The sequence below is a fragment of the Hippocampus bargibanti genome, linkage group LG10 (genome assembly GCF_051943395.1).
Source record: "Hippocampus bargibanti isolate YZ-2025 linkage group LG10, ASM5194339v1, whole genome shotgun sequence".
NCBI classification, from domain to species: Eukaryota; Metazoa; Chordata; class Actinopteri; order Syngnathiformes; family Syngnathidae; genus Hippocampus; species Hippocampus bargibanti.
The window spans coordinates 8,226,574-8,242,330 of record NC_142743.1 but is presented as its reverse complement, the minus strand read 5'-3'; the positions used below and the strand labels follow the sequence as shown (position 1 = coordinate 8,242,330).

General features: G+C 41.1%; 1 protein-coding gene across 1 annotated transcript in view; it reads right to left on the bottom strand.

Annotated features, from left to right (window-relative positions):
* Window positions 1–1,447: 1,447 nt before the first annotated feature.
* LOC148892273 (alpha-1,6-mannosylglycoprotein 6-beta-N-acetylglucosaminyltransferase B-like) overlaps window positions 1,448–15,757 on the bottom strand; it is a 132,927-nt gene continuing 118,617 nt past the window's right edge. Inside the window, exons 12-18 of the mRNA XM_089006642.1 lie at window positions 14,082–14,087; window positions 12,391–12,546; window positions 12,112–12,258; window positions 11,064–11,180; window positions 8,077–8,151; window positions 5,405–5,691; window positions 1,448–2,403 (exon numbers count right to left, since the gene is read on the bottom strand). Of these exons, the coding sequence (XP_088862768.1) occupies window positions 2,205–2,403; window positions 5,405–5,691; window positions 8,077–8,151; window positions 11,064–11,180; window positions 12,112–12,258; window positions 12,391–12,546; window positions 14,082–14,087 (987 nt within the window). The 3' untranslated portion in view covers window positions 1,448–2,204. The remainder of the gene's footprint in view (window positions 2,404–5,404; window positions 5,692–8,076; window positions 8,152–11,063; window positions 11,181–12,111; window positions 12,259–12,390; window positions 12,547–14,081; window positions 14,088–15,757) is intronic.

Sequence of the window (15,757 nt, the reverse complement as noted above, 5' to 3'; positions counted from 1 at the left end):
CCCCCGGTGCCCGTTGAAGCGATTTCCGTCCTCCAATCACCCACCGTTCCACAGCGGAGACCGCCTCCCTTGCATTCCTAGATAAGTGCTCATTACCTGCCTCAATGCCAATCCATTCCAGGGTCAGAGGCAATCCCCGCAAAGCGCCACCTGCCCGCGCCGAAAATCCCTGCAGGGGCATAAGCGGGCAGCTGCCCAAAATACAATGCATTACATTACATAGGTTTATATATCGTTTTAACAACAGCTAAAGCTGGAACAATGTGCTCACATGGAAAACAGGGAAATCCTGCCCCCTTGTGGAATAGAAAAAAACATTGCCAAAGGTCATGGCCATCTCTTTTTGGGCAATCATGTAAAAACAAAATGAGAACAAATCCGGGAATGGCACTCTGGCATATTTTCAAGTCCAGAATAAATTCGTGAATGGCAGTGAATGAGTCAGGAGCATTTTTACAGAATTTCCCCCGTCGATTAATGTGTCTTTAAGTTGGGTGAAAGACACGCAAGTCAAGAGGAAAAGTAAAACGCAGAAGAAAATCCCACCTGGTTATTTGTCAGCCTCACGTGTCAAAGTCACCTTGATGAAGACAGCTGCCGCATGTCGTCAAATTAATATCTGATGGTTGTGATAAAACCATTTTTTTCTCCTTCTCGCTCTACTGCCCCTGTCACATAAACACACTCAACATTTAGCACGGCAATATTCAACATATGAGATAGATGCTGCGATTTGCACGAGCGCTTTAATCCGTTGATGCAAACTCAACTCTCCAACGTCATTGCGTGACTCAATTGCCCGTCGTGATCTAATCTCTATATTGCTGTTTTTGTGTTTTTTTTGGATTCATTATGTGGGTTTAAAATCAGATGACATTTCAGAAGTGGAAGAAGTGCAACTTGGGGTAGAAACGCATCAATTCAGTTAGCAGTTGCTCCGCTTCACTTTTAATATTATCTATTTTGGACCCCACTGGCAAAACACTGGAAATAGTCGTACCGTGTCAAACCTGCTTTTTGGCCATGGGAAATCATCAAGTGCAGGAGAAAATTGGTCAAAATCACTCGTGTAAAACTCACGAAGGGCCCTGTTAAAACATTGGCCTAATTTTCCACCGAGTGGAACAAGAGATGTTAATCCAACCAGGCTCAATTATACGACGTGACTATTGTTGCTCCCTCACAGAACGGGTTAAGTGAGTTAACCGGCCTCAACGTTCTTCAGCGGCAATCTTCAGCAGAGCACTGATGCATATGTGGAACTGTCGCGGCTTGGAATTGAAGCGGATTTATGTGGGACAGGAGAAGTGATAAGTATATATATATATATATATATATATATATATATATATATATATATATATATATATATATATATATATATATATAATTGGTCTAATTAACTAGATTATATCAGTTCTAAAATTTGATATTAAGTAATGCGTTTCAGTTTTATTTTATTTCGTGCGCTGCATAGATGTTATTGTGCAAGCAGTGCAAGCAGTGCGCACGCGCGCACCTTCGAGGGAACATTGGTAATAGGGGGTCGTAGTGAAAACACAACGAAAAAAAAGACAGCACGCGGCTTTGATCTACATTAATCTTTATATTTGAGGGTCACTTTTCTCCATCAAGCGCTGAAAAAAAATCCACTCGAGTGTATTCATCGCAAAAATAATTTACTGGGCTTTATCTGTGTCCTCTCTGCTCCCTTTTTCTGCCTTTATGACCACAGATGATTACATTGAGCGATGTTGCCTCGGATTCGGGGGCCCGGTCTGACAAATGACTGACAATTGACGACAGAACACCCCCCCCCTCCCCCATTTCGCCCCACCTTGTTCGCCGTCTACCCTTTTGTGCCTGTGCTGAGAGGAGATTGGATATTGAACTGTGCTCATCGGAGTCCACGCGTGTAAAGGAACGACAGATACAGCGGCATTTCCTGCCTCCAAATACACACCTAAAGGCCTCCACAATGAACTGGTATGTTCTTCAAGTGTCCTCTAGGGCTACACCCCAGTTGGCTTTGCTAACCCTCCCAAATGGGTCATTCGGCCACCCAGTTCCATCATACGGTACCCCCGGTGCCCGTTGAAGCGATTTCCGTCCTCCAATCACCCACCGTTTCACAGCGGAGACCGCCTCCCTTGCATTCCTAGATAAGTGCTCATTACCTGCCTCAATGCCAATCCATTCCAGGGTCAGAGGCAATCCCCGCAAAGCGCCACCTGCCCGCGCCGAAAATCCCTGCAGGGGCATAAGCGTCTGTATTTGGGTGAATGGCCCGCGCAGCTGAAGAGCAGAGGCTCCCGCTGAAGTCCGCACTCGCGTCGTAACACGGAGAAAGCCGGGAGGATGTGGTCAATCTCGGAGTCCAGCACTTCGCACTGCACCTCTAACCTTTGTAGGCACACAAATGACAGTGTGATGATTTAAAAAATACAATAACATCAGGGATAGTATTCAACGCATTGACAAAATTCGATGACAGACACTCCCTACTTACGAAAATTCATGTTACGAACACCGGTACATACGAACATTTTTGTAGTAACATATTTAGTACTCTCTGGTTGTACATGTACATATCTTGATGGAGCATATATTTAATTAAATTAGTTTTCAGTACAAACCAATACAGGTTCCTTATACAAGCCTTAAAGGACAACCGACGTCTCCGGACAAGTAGTGTCCATAATTTGTAAAATGACTTTCAGTGATTTCTACTGGGCGTATTTTAATAAGATTTCACCGCATATAGCTAAATTTTACGTTTTAAGACTCGCTCTGAATATTCAGGAAGTCTTGCTTTTGAGTTGGTGACGAGTCAGTACGTGATGTCATGAAAGGACCGCCCCCTGACTGAAAAAAGACACATTGTAGAAGAACTTCCATCACGTCAATGTATTTTGCTGTACATGTTTGGTCTGAGAACCGTGTTGCACCCAAAAGCCGCCAGAAGAGGGCATCCAAGCTCCATATAAGGAATTTATCAGCCTGTGGAAGCGGAGGTGGCCACTGAAGGTCGCCATTTTGTGCCTTTTTTTTGGGGTGAGATTTTCCCCCCAATGTTGCCTCAAAATGGCACATATAATTCTTTAATCGATTGCAAACATGTATGCTTTCCTCTTCAGAACTATTTGAATCATATCCATAACTGGATGTGTAACAAGAAAGCATATTCTCCGAATCTGAAGCCATTGTTTGGATTCTCCAGCAATGCAAGATGTCTTGGCGTGACGTCACGAACTGGGGGCGGGACTTTCTGAAAATGCTCAATTCGCAGCTCAATTTTTTGCAGATTTTGGACACTTTAAGTCATTTTTATTGGTGTTTTGCATTTGAATAAAAATATCATACTGCGTGTTTTGGGTATTTTAGATGCTATAAAACGTTTTTCTGATGTCAGTTAAAAAACAAAAAAGTGACGTCGGTTGCCCTTTAAACATACTGATATAAGCCTTAACAATACATTTGATACAAAATGCAGCACTGAAGCAACTTACAAACAAATTCACCTTACGAACGAATCTCGTTCATAAATTGGGGAGTGTCTGTAATCCGAACAAAAGAGAAAAAAATACTAATTTGAAAAATGCCATTTTAACAATTTTTTCGAACATTCGAGTTACAAAAAAATGGTACAAACGAACATTTTTGCGGGTACTGTATGTTAAAAAATGTTTGGACAGAGACGCTGTAAGTTAGACTTTGTATTGCGCGCCTTTTCTGGCCGAGCTCGCTTGCGATTGGGTGGATACTGTTCTTCACGCACACAGATACATTGGAGGTTTCAAGAGCTGGATATTCACCCGACGGACACCAAGGCTGACCAATCAGCACTCGGCCGACCGACTATGCTGAAGTGTTGCCAACGAGTTCAGACCCCAATCCGCCGAGCTCGCTTACGACTGGCTGCACAGAGCATGTGGTCGGGGAGGAAATCCCTCTTACCAGTGGACGCTCCAAGAGGACGCGATGCATAACAAAAAGTGTTGGCTGCTGGTACGTCATTCAGTAATGCCGTGCCAGCAGCTTCAGTCATGGCTTACTGAAGACCCAAGGATTTATCTCGTCGTACCAAATGAGGTGTGAATTTATTTTACGACTGTTAGAGCGTCTGTGTTTTATACTTCCCCGTTCTGTGTAGGACTTAAACATACATTCCATCCAAAACATATTACTGAAGCAACATACAAACAAATTCACCTTGCACTCGCAACGTATCTCGTTCGAAATGTGGGGAGTGTCTGTACCATTACACATGTAATGTTTTTCAGATGAGAAGAAAGCGGATCAACGAGGATCTGGGAATTCACTGACAGAGACAATAGATTGAGTGGAGAAAGAAACAAAGGGTGTTGGAAGCAGTAGATGGGTACGAGATGAAAGATCATTTTGTGTCGAATGGCAGATGCGCTCGCACGCATACAAGACAAAAAAGATGACTGAACTGAAAAAGAACAACGTCTCTATAAAACCAGGTACACAAAAGATGTCAACTACACATGCTCAAAAGATGATTGAAGAAGGAGGCACAAATAAAGAAGAAACATGACTGACTGGAGGGGAGTGTGTGGCAAACAATGCACACGCATCGCAATTTATGTGTCGGGAAGAAAATATCGGAAGCGCTCGTGTTTTGGAGAAAACTGTTGCAGCTTGGAATTGAAGCGGATATACGTGGGACAGGAGATGTGAGACTGTCTCTATTCATCAATGGATGCTGCACTCTTCATGTTTGCTTTCAACATTTAGCTTGTAGCAGACGTGCACATTTCACCATGACGTCACTGATCCACTGGTGAAAAGGACGTTTTGATCCTCTCCTCTTTCATCTAGAACTGCTTCTTGCGACAAAGAGGGTGCAGAAAGTGCTTATTTAGTGTATTAGCTAACTAGCTAGCTATCTATTAGCTATATAGCTATCTAGGTGGCTAGATATCTAGCTAGCTATCTGTTTGCTATCTATTATCTATCTACTACCTGGCTAGCTAGCTTTCTATCTATTTACTTCTGGGTTGAGTGAACACTGGTGCATGTGGCTGCCCCTGCTCACCCACAGGAAATCTCATCCAAGTAACCTTGAGAGTTTTTAAGATTGTGTCTTTTGTGTTGTGTCACATTAGTTTTTGTTGTTGTTTTGACTTCAAGATGGCCCCGCAACAGTGGCTGCCTGTACAGCAGCTCCTGTATTTTGTTTTTCTACTTCTTCCTTTCCTTTCCTCTTACTTTCATCATTTTGCTGCTGTGAAATGTAAATGTTTGCACTGCGAGACTAATAAAGGATACTCCAATCCAATCCAAAGTCCTCATATTTTGCTACGCCAGGATGGATTTTGTCAGTGACAGATGATTTAGCCGTGCCCCCCCCACCCCCCAAAAAACAGGGTCACCATACCTGCGCAGAGCCTCTTTGTTGTTGATGAAGCGAAAGTGTGCAGGCTCACATATAAAGCCATGGTTCTGACACGCCTCTACGCATGACTCCCCCTCTTGCGATACGAGGAGTCGTAAGGAGCTGAGAGGGGGCCAGGCTGTGGGAGGCGGGGTCACGTCGGGCGCCCAGCCCAGGGCTGTGGAGTTGGGCAAGGGCACAAACAGAGGCCTTGCGAGGGGGCCAACGCCGGCAGGGCCTTGTCTGGATACGTTGGCGGGGACGAAGAGTGGCTCTGAGACACAGAAATCCTAAGGAGACATTTATTTTTGATGAATTTGGCAAATCGGTGATGATTGCAATGTGTTGAGTTGAAATTGGTGCAGAGCCTTTGACATTTGTGCAAAAAAATGTACCGCGTGTATTAATTACCATATTTTCCAGTGTATAAGGCGCACCCAAAATCCTTGATTTTCTTCAAAAGATGACCCGGCGCCTTATACGCAAGTGTGCCTTATATGCGAAGTAATATTGAGCCAAAATAGGTCCTGTAGAAGAAGTCGTGCAACTCCTGCCTCTAATGTAGCATTTTAAAATGTAGTGTGCCTCACATTTGGAACACTTTTATATATTTATATACAGTATTATATTCAGAAAACGTTTGTTTTCATGAATGGAAGGTGCACCTTATAGTCCGGTGCACCTTATACTGTATATGGAAAAAGTTTGAAAATACACCATTCAATGGGGGTGCGCCTTATACACAGGAAAATACTGTAAGATAATTTAGTAGTTCGTAACCCTAGCCTCTACTGTAACGCCTGATAATATGGTGTGCCTTTTATTTGATTTTTTTCTATATTAATGTATTAAACAGTAAGTATTCTCTCATAAGGAACTCTGTCTAACGGAAATTCTGATATCCATGAAAAAAAATCGATGTATTATTTTTTTTTACCACGAAATGATAGCAAAGACCAATACCCTAGAACGGAAATTCCGATATCCGGAACACGGAATTACAATCCATGCAAAATTGTGTACTTTCATGCTCGATATCCGGGAAAAAAGTTGTATCTATTCGATTCTAACCACCCTTTACAACACAAACAATGAGTTATCAGAACCCTCCAGCATAGGGCTAAACTAATACCAACAAGCATTGAAGGTAGAGAAAAGGAGTCAAAACATATCAGGAGAGCACTCACAAACTGTGGGTACCCCCAGTGGTCATTTAACAAATGTCAGATAGAAAGAAGAGGGAATGAAACCAAAAATTATGAAGATACAAAAAGCAGAGGAGTAGCAGTACCTTACATTGCAACAATTGCATCCTTTGGCAACACAAAATTCCTACTTATTTCAAAGCGATAAACACTTTAAGGCAAAAATTAGTGCATCCAAAAGATTGGCTGCCAAATGAAAAACAAAGTAATGTAGTTTATTCAGTACATTGTAAGAATGACTAAACTACCAGTAAGACTTTAATTTGCTGCCGAAGTTTCTTGGATAAAAAACAAAATGTCCGACACGTTCAAAGAAGTACAGATGACGGCTGAAGAAACCTTTTTATCGATGGACCACTCCTGTACGACTGAGAGCTTATACAGACCATACATTTATTTCTTCTTCTTTTCAAGGGGTCGCCACAGCAAATCAGTGTCTTCCATCTTTAGAGGTTTGATCCGCATGTTTGTTTTGGCCAAGATTTTACGTGGGATGCCCTTCCTGACACAACCCTCTGTATTTATCCGGGCTTGGGACCGGCACAAGAAGACATATGTCCCTTTGTTTACTTACACATTCATAAAGCACACGCATCAATTCCTACAGAAGGAAATTATCTTATAAGGAAAATTTTGGGACAGCAAACGTGATTCCTTATGAGAGAATACTTACTGTCTTTGGAAAACTTTTTTCATTGATTGAAGGTGCGCCTTATAGTCCGGTGCGCCATATTACCTGGAAAATATGGTATAACCTAGCTCTACTCATAATTTTTAAACCAGAATGAATTATTATTTCATTAATAAAAACCCAATTTGGAATATTTTAACATTTACTCCCCTTGCAAGTCATGTTGCCAATTTGTTAAAAGAAAAAAAAAAGAACTCACTCATTGTACATTTGCTGTCATGATCTGGTTGGCGACCAACGGGTGGCACTGTCGGCCCCGCCTGCACTTGCACAGGTGCTGGTCGTCCCGAGCCTTGGCGCACTGCCACGTTCGGATTGGCGACCAACGGGGGGGGGCGCTGTCGGCCCCGCCTACACCTGCACAGGTGCTGGTCGTCCCGATCAGATTGGCGACCAGCGGGTAGCGACGTCAGCCCTGCCTGCAGCCTCGCAGGTTCTGGTCGTTACAATCAGTGACACTTAAAAGGACTCCCGGCACCACCATCCGGGGTCGGGTCACTGTTGTATGCTTTGTATGCAATTGTATACATTGTATGCTGTGCATGTGTTTGTTTAACCTAGGCGGACTTTTACTCTTGGTCTTCTTTTGTTACTTTGTATTTTTTCTGTTCAGATGATTTTGATGTTTTACATTTTGTTCCCGCTGACCTTTATTTTAATACAATTTGTCAAACACAATCTCCTGCTCCCTCCTGCCTGCTTTTTGGGATCCGCACCCGCCATCACCACATTGCAAACCGTGACATTTGCATGAAAGCGACTAGCACATAGCTACTCACCTGTTGTTGTACGTAGGCGTGCACTCGCTCCAACATGCCTTCACACGTGTATTCATAAGGCAGGTACGGTTCAACCTGCCAAACACAAAAAGCACTGCAATGATGTTGCATATTTAATATGGTCACTTCGCCGCGGATGTGTTCACCCGGATGAATAATTTTCACATGTGCCATGATAAGCGGCATGGATGATGGATGGATGACATGGCATTCGCGACAGAGTAAATGCTGCGAGGCATGAGCTTGAAATTCTTTATTTGGCTAATTACCGGGGAAAAAACACCCACGGCCTAAGTGATCTATAACTGTAGAAATAAAGCAAGGAGAATGGAGGCCAAAGATGGCATCGAATCCGGAAACACTGCATAATGGTACATTTTTAAGAAGAAAAGACAAGATGGCTGGCTGGAGAGCTGATCTACTTTCGTTTTTTTTTTTTTTTACATTTTCAAAACCATCAAGATTCATTTAATAAGGACGCAGGCAGAAAGAAAAATATATTGGAAGATGATGACTCGTCGGACAGAAAGAGATTGCTTTGTCCTGCATGACTGAACGGAATGTATGTGTGTGTGTGTGTGTGTGTGTGTGTGTGTGTGTAGTGTGTGTACATGGTGTGTAGATAATGGACATAATGTGTAGGTAGGGCTCGGTGGGCTGATATGGCTGATAGGAGGAATTTTGTCATCTCAAGGCTATTCACAATCCTACCATAGTTATGCGTGTCTGTGTGTGTGTGTGTGTGTGTGTGCGCGCGCGCGCGTGTGTGTGTGTGCATGCGTGTGTGCGTGCGTGCGTGCTAGGAGAAGCGCATGGTGTGTGTGCATGAAGGGCTCCATCAGTTGACCCTCAGAGATCTGATGAAATGGTTGCCTGAATGACAACTCAACAAAGAAGAGAGAACCACACGAAAATTAAAAACATAAATAAAAATAGCAATGCTTTTTCCCCACCATTTGCTTCTTAACTTATTCACTGCCATTCACGCAATTATTCGGGAATTGAAATATGACGTAGCGTGCATTCCTGAATTAGTTGGGTTTTGTTTTTTCTTGCTTGGATGCTGATAAAGCGCTGGCAGGACCTCTGGCAGCATTTGCCTTTCTTTCCATGTTGGAGCTTTCGATGAAAAGGTTTCTTCAGCCGACGGATGTTTCGTTCCTCATCAAAAGAGCTTCGTCAGCAAACTTAAGTTTTGCTGTACCTCTGGCCCCTATATATATATATATATATATATATATATATATATAGTCACATATCAGACTAAATCTAGCTAACTATCTAGCTAGCTATAAGCTATCTAGCTGTCTAGCTATCTATTAGCTGTCTAGCTGACCAGCTATCTGTTAGCTATTTATATATATATATATTGTGATATCATGAGAGGCTGGCTCTCAGCGGGACAGGACAAGATGCAATGGACGACAGGTTTGGATACAAACAAAGATTTTAATCAAAGGTTTCAGGGGGGATTCACAAGCAACAAAGGTTTGAATAGTGTCTCTTCCAATACTTAAATCAAAATAAAGTCTCTTCTGAGGTAAAACTGAAGACGGAGTTCTTTTCCAAGAGTCTCTAGGCCTCACCCCTCTTGACGTCCTCCTCATGTAGCCTAGCCACCTTAGCAAGGTCCAAATCCAGTGTCCTGTCGTGTGGTCCCAACAGGCAATGAGTTCCACGCAGCAATCAACTTCTTCACAGAGCACAGCAATCGAGCTTGTCTTTCCCCAAGCTGCACACTCAGAGGCTCTCTGCCTTAAGAGCCTTGCCTGCCAATCCCGCCCTGATCAGCTGCAGGTGTGTGGTTTTAGTTGCTGCCTTCCACCAGATGGGGCCAAGACTCTCTCTGGGTGGAGCCATCTTAGGGGGATGTATTTGCCCTCCAGGACACAGCCTCTCGTGACATGACAATATATATATACAGTAAAGTCTCGTTATATCGATATTCAAGGGAGTCCGAAAAAAATATCGATATAACCGGGACTATCGATATATCCGACCCTGTTTGCATGTAATTTTCTCCGTGCGTGCATAGAAATAGTATCGATATAACCGGGACTATCGATATATCCGATATCGATATAACGAGACTTTACTGTATATATATATATATATATATATATATATATATATATATATATATATATATATATATATATATATATATATATATATATATATACACATATACATATATATACACACACACACAGGTGATACCTCAGCTTACGAACTTAATTGGTTCCCAGAAAGTGAGTGTAAAGTGAAACGTGTGCTTTCTCTGCAATAATACCCTCACACACTGTCCCCTGCTAGCTGCTTTTCGTGAATCCAAATTATGTAGCACTTTAACAGCAGCTGAAGCTGGAACAAAGCGCTAACATGGAAAAAAAAGGGAAATGCTGCCCCCTTGTGAAAAAGAAAAAACATTGCTAGAGGCCATGGCCAGCACTTTATCGGCACCTAAGCATGAAAAAACTAAACCCGAATAAATCTGGGATTTTCAATTCCCGAAACATTTGTGAATGAGTTAATAATTTGTTTTCCTTTTTCAAAATGTCTTTATTTAAATTGACCATGTCATTCAACATTTTCATGGATTTCAATGATATTCTCAATTGTATTTTCTGCCCAGGTTTGGTAGCTCGCATCAGTCACACCTCTTGGTGTTTTTCACACTCATTCCCAGTTTACGCATGGTGGGTCAGTAAAATGCAGGGACTGCAGAAACCACGTCGATGAAAAATCCAGACATGTAAAACAAAATGACAATTTTGAGAACTTTTTTAATTGACTGAATAAAGCCGATTTGTTGCCAATTGCTTAGGACAAGTGGGTCCCCTGCTTTTTATATTCCAGATGATTTCATTTGTTTTAGGTTGTCATTGATCATATATTGCTTAAAGGTACAAAATTGCCTTTTATTTATTTATTGATTTATTTATGTATTTATTTTTTGGTTTATTTATTAAACTGGGTGACACTACCTTGCTCCTCATAATTTCTCTGATGGCGGTCTCAAACTCCGCAGAGTTGTTGTAGTCCACCGTGATGACATGGGGTCTGCCGATGTACCGCTCCGCGTATGGATGCTGCGATGACACCTGCACGGCGACAATGGCAACTTCTTATCATGGATATTTTACAGTTAAAAACGAAATATTGTCTAATCCATGGTCAAATTTGAGAGATTGAATGACCTGTGAGATAAAATGCTGCAGTAGAAAATACACACCGTGATATAAAAGAAGAAACACGAAATTCCCAATTTTGGATTCCTCGATGTAAATAGTCCCGTGTGACTTCCATTTAACTCATTCACTGCCAGACGATATGCAAAAATGTGTCTACTCCAGTGCCAGGATTTTTGTCATTTTCACTCAAATTCCAGGACCCACAGAATATAATACGAGTTTTAGGACTACAGAAACATTCAATGTTCATACAGCATTACAAACTTTAAACTCTCTTCTTTCGTAAGAATAAAAAGAGTTAATTCCTAATTGATATAGGTCTGGAGTAATATGAGGTGCAAGTGGGGGCCATGAAAGGGAAAAAACATTGTCAGAGGTCTGACCAGTGCTTTATCGCTAGTCGCGCAAGAAAAACCAAAACCCAAACAAATTCGGGAATGGCACTCCATGTTATGGTTTTCAATTCCCGAACAAATTTGGAAATGGCAGTGAATGAGTTTAAGGCTCCTTCAGTAATACGCTAAAACACAACTGTCAAAGTCAAGGTTCGGGGGCCAAATCTGGCCCGCCATATCATTTTATTCGGCCCATGAAAGCAAATCAAACGTGAAATTCCATGCTGCTTGCTAAAGTCTGAACGTTATTTATTACTTCAAATTTGAAAACAAGTTTTTCATGATTTTTTTTGTGCGCTCTTTATGTCATATGTGGCATATGTATGTCATAACGGCCCCCCGAGAGGAAACCGTAACTACAATGTGGTCCGCGTTTGACACCTCTGCTCTAAGACGTCAAAAATCGGACGATTGAAAAACGATTGGCGGCATCAATGATTGGTTACTTCTCTTGATGTGGGCTTTCCTTTGAAGAATTCGTGATTGAACGAGCTGTGAGGCGGTTTAAACTTTGGCTGCAGGAAGACGCAGCCGTTGGCGATCGCTTCCAAGGGGGCGGGGCCTTCGTAAGGAAAACCAAAGCCGATGAAGAGCTGCCAACAAATATGTGAACATTGCAATTATGTAAATTTGACAAACTAGTACTCTAAATCTGTTTCCTTTGATGCAAAAAAATAAAAATTAAATAAAATACAACAACAAAAAACTGGAACGTCCTCCCCTACCTTAGCTTTGCGCAGCAGCTGCTGCAGTTCATGCTGGGGCAGCAGCCCATGGTTCTTAACAAAGGCCGGAACCTCTGGAGGTCTCTGTGTTTCGTAGTACACCGTGCCATGGACCTCCATGTATTTGTGGAGAATCTGCAGGAAACCTTCCTTGCCCTGAGCAGAAGCATGAGGCAAACGAAAGGTGAGGTGGCATCACGGCAAATTAATGAAGAGAGTTAGATATTATTTCATTGTTCAACCGTACGATTGAGTCATCCAAGAAGATTGTGAGATAACACAACTCCTATTAAACCACACTAAAAATGATTTTTTATATTTTTAATTTGTAAACCGAGCAAGAACACTGACAAGGCTTCTGATTTTCGTTCTTACGAGGCTGTTTTGGTTTTAAAAAAGTCACAACAATTAATCCAGTGTAGCCACTGTATCCCTGCACCTATTTTTATGGCCACCCCCCCTCTCACCATGTTAATCCCACCAGCTGTAACTGGAGGAAAAAAGGGAAAACAACAACAACTATACATAGTGCAAGGGGAGGGGGGGTGAAAAGATAATAAGAAAAGCATTTGATATATGTAGCTGTATTGCAACAACATAAAATGGATGTGCTATTCGATCCATCCATCCATCTGCCATTTCCAAAATTGCCATTGAGAGCATTGCTTTTTGGCTCCGCTCCTTCTTCACCACAACAGATCGGTACAAAGACTGCATCACAGCAGACGCCGCACCGATCCGCCTGTCGACCTCTCGCTCCCTCACACCCTCATTCGTGAACAAGACTCCCAGATACTTAAACTCCTTCAATTGAGGCAAAATCTCCTTCTGTGTTATTTACAAATTAAAAATATTGATCAGCTTCTCCTTGGGGATTTACTCCAGCCACAGAGATTACTTTGACGACAGACAATACGAAATATCGGAAGGCGGAACAAAGTTGGGTTAAATTCTCCTTTCTTGTGCATTGATATAATCTGTAGGCCGATTTAATAATACTAATACTAATAATATTGTAATAAATAATAATAATAATACAATTCATTTTTTAGCGCCTTTCTAAACACTCAAGGTCACTTTACAGGATAAGTTTTTCTGTGGTTGAGCAGCGGAAACCACACATGCGCCGGCCCTCATTCAACCCAGAAATAACTGAAATAAATAGAAAGCGAGCTAGCTCGCTAATAAATAGCTAATAGATAGCTGGTCAGCTAGATAGCTAATAGATAGCTAGACAGCTAGATAGCTAATAGCTAGCTAGATAGTTAGCTAGATTTAGTCTGATATGTGACAAGAGTTAAGCACTCGATTATAGCTGGATTATTTTCAAGCGGATGTCACTGCCCAATTTGAGCCCTTAAATTCAGAAAATGTAGCATTTATTCACAAACATAACACTTATTAACCCCATGCTAACCCCAAGGACACAGTTTAACAGCTTCAATATGTATGTGACATTAAAAACCGCTGCCTTGAATCGCGCTGAATTTATTTGGGGGCAAGCAAGTCAAGTTTGATCTGTCAAACTGAAGGGGAACAATACATTTTAAAAGGAATTGTGCGGCATATGCTAATTCAGTGTAAACAAAGTGTGTGTAGACGTTTGGAAATGAAAGCCTACAATGAGAAGTAAACAGATGCAACAGCTGTCAAATGTAAATTCAAGAAATTTAATAAAAAAAAAAAAATACCTGAAGCTTGAGTCCAAGCAGACATTGAGAGAAAGGGACAAAAACATAGAAATAATATGTCAATATACAAACTGGACATCCACATATCTCAATGCATTTGAATACAGCTGGAAGACTACTCGATTTTACGGACTATAAGGCGAACCCAAAAGCTTTCATTTTCTTCAAAAGATGACTCTGCACCTAATACACCGGTGCGCCTTATATGTGAAGTCATATTGAGCCACAAGAGGCCTCGGAACAACTGTCAGCAGCCACCGACTCCATTTCCTCCTGTAGAAGAATAAGTGCATGCTGGGATATATAAAACGGCAGCTCATTTAAAGAATCTCTTGAAAATATTTTGTAAGGTGGATTTTTTTTAATCGATTTCCCTGTAATTTTGTGGTTTTGGCACAATGATTAAAAATGGGAAATTTGGCTTGTTTTTATAATTAGTGTCTCAAAAACCATTGTTTATTTCTGAAACATAGTGAAAATAGTCCATGAAAAAAGTTATTAAAGAGGGAAGATTGATAATCTCTGAAAATGATATTTATTATTGTATTGTAATTGAACTTCGATAAAACCTTGGAATATTTTGAAGCTCAGAAAAATGGAGAAAACACCATGCGTTATACTTTTTTTGCAATTGCTATTTTCGTCTGACATAAAAAAAGGGAAATTATGGCTAAATCTGACTGTTTTGTTGACACTCCCTCTTAAGCGCACCACCGTCTAATGGGTGAATAACGTAACCCATTTTTACACTAGCGCATTATAATTTGGTGTACCTTATGGATGGAAAACATTTTAAAATATAAAATGGGCCTTATACACCGTAAATTATGGTACCGTATTTTCTGTTGTATAAGGCGCTACCCCAATGAATGGTGTAGTTTCAAACTTTTTCTATATATAAGGTTCACCGGATTATAAAATGCACCTTCAATGAATGACATATTTTGTATCATATAGTCTGGTATGCCTTATACAGCGGAAATTACGGTACCATGAATGAATGAATTAATATACCAATGAATATAATATATAAATATATAATAGTGTTCCAAATACAGTGAGACCTCAACTTACGAACTTAATTGGTTCCCAGACAGAGTGTGTAAGGCGAAAAGTGTGTATCTCAAAAAAAGAAATCCCATAGGAAACCATTAAAATGTTCCCGGGTTTCCATAAAATATACTTTTCAACTAAATAAGCCTTAAAACTACACACAACATACCTTATTCTATGTATAATAAATGTGCTATTGTATTGCAATGAAAGAAATACACTGCATTGTATCATAAAGTCACTTTATTTACATTCATGATGGTCATTTATGGCTTGATGGAATGGCGTTGGAGGTCAAAGGTCAAAGGGAATTGCTGTTTGGAAAGAGAGGCGCATTACATGACGACTGTAATTAAAGAAATAAACTGTGCTGTAAAATAAAGTTTTATTTACCTTTTTGATGGTCGTTGATGGCTTATGGAAGGAGAGTCACCTTCCATAAGGACTGTTGGTAACTTAACCTCTGGTGCTGTTCGGTCGTGTGATTCCGCCGAAGATCACTCCGCCAGCCGTGGTGGGTGTGTATTATGAAAATAGTGCTTATTATAAGGTGTAATTTTCATAAATTTGACGTTTGTAAGACAAAAAGTTTGGAAATTGAGGTGTTTGTAAGTTGAGGTCTC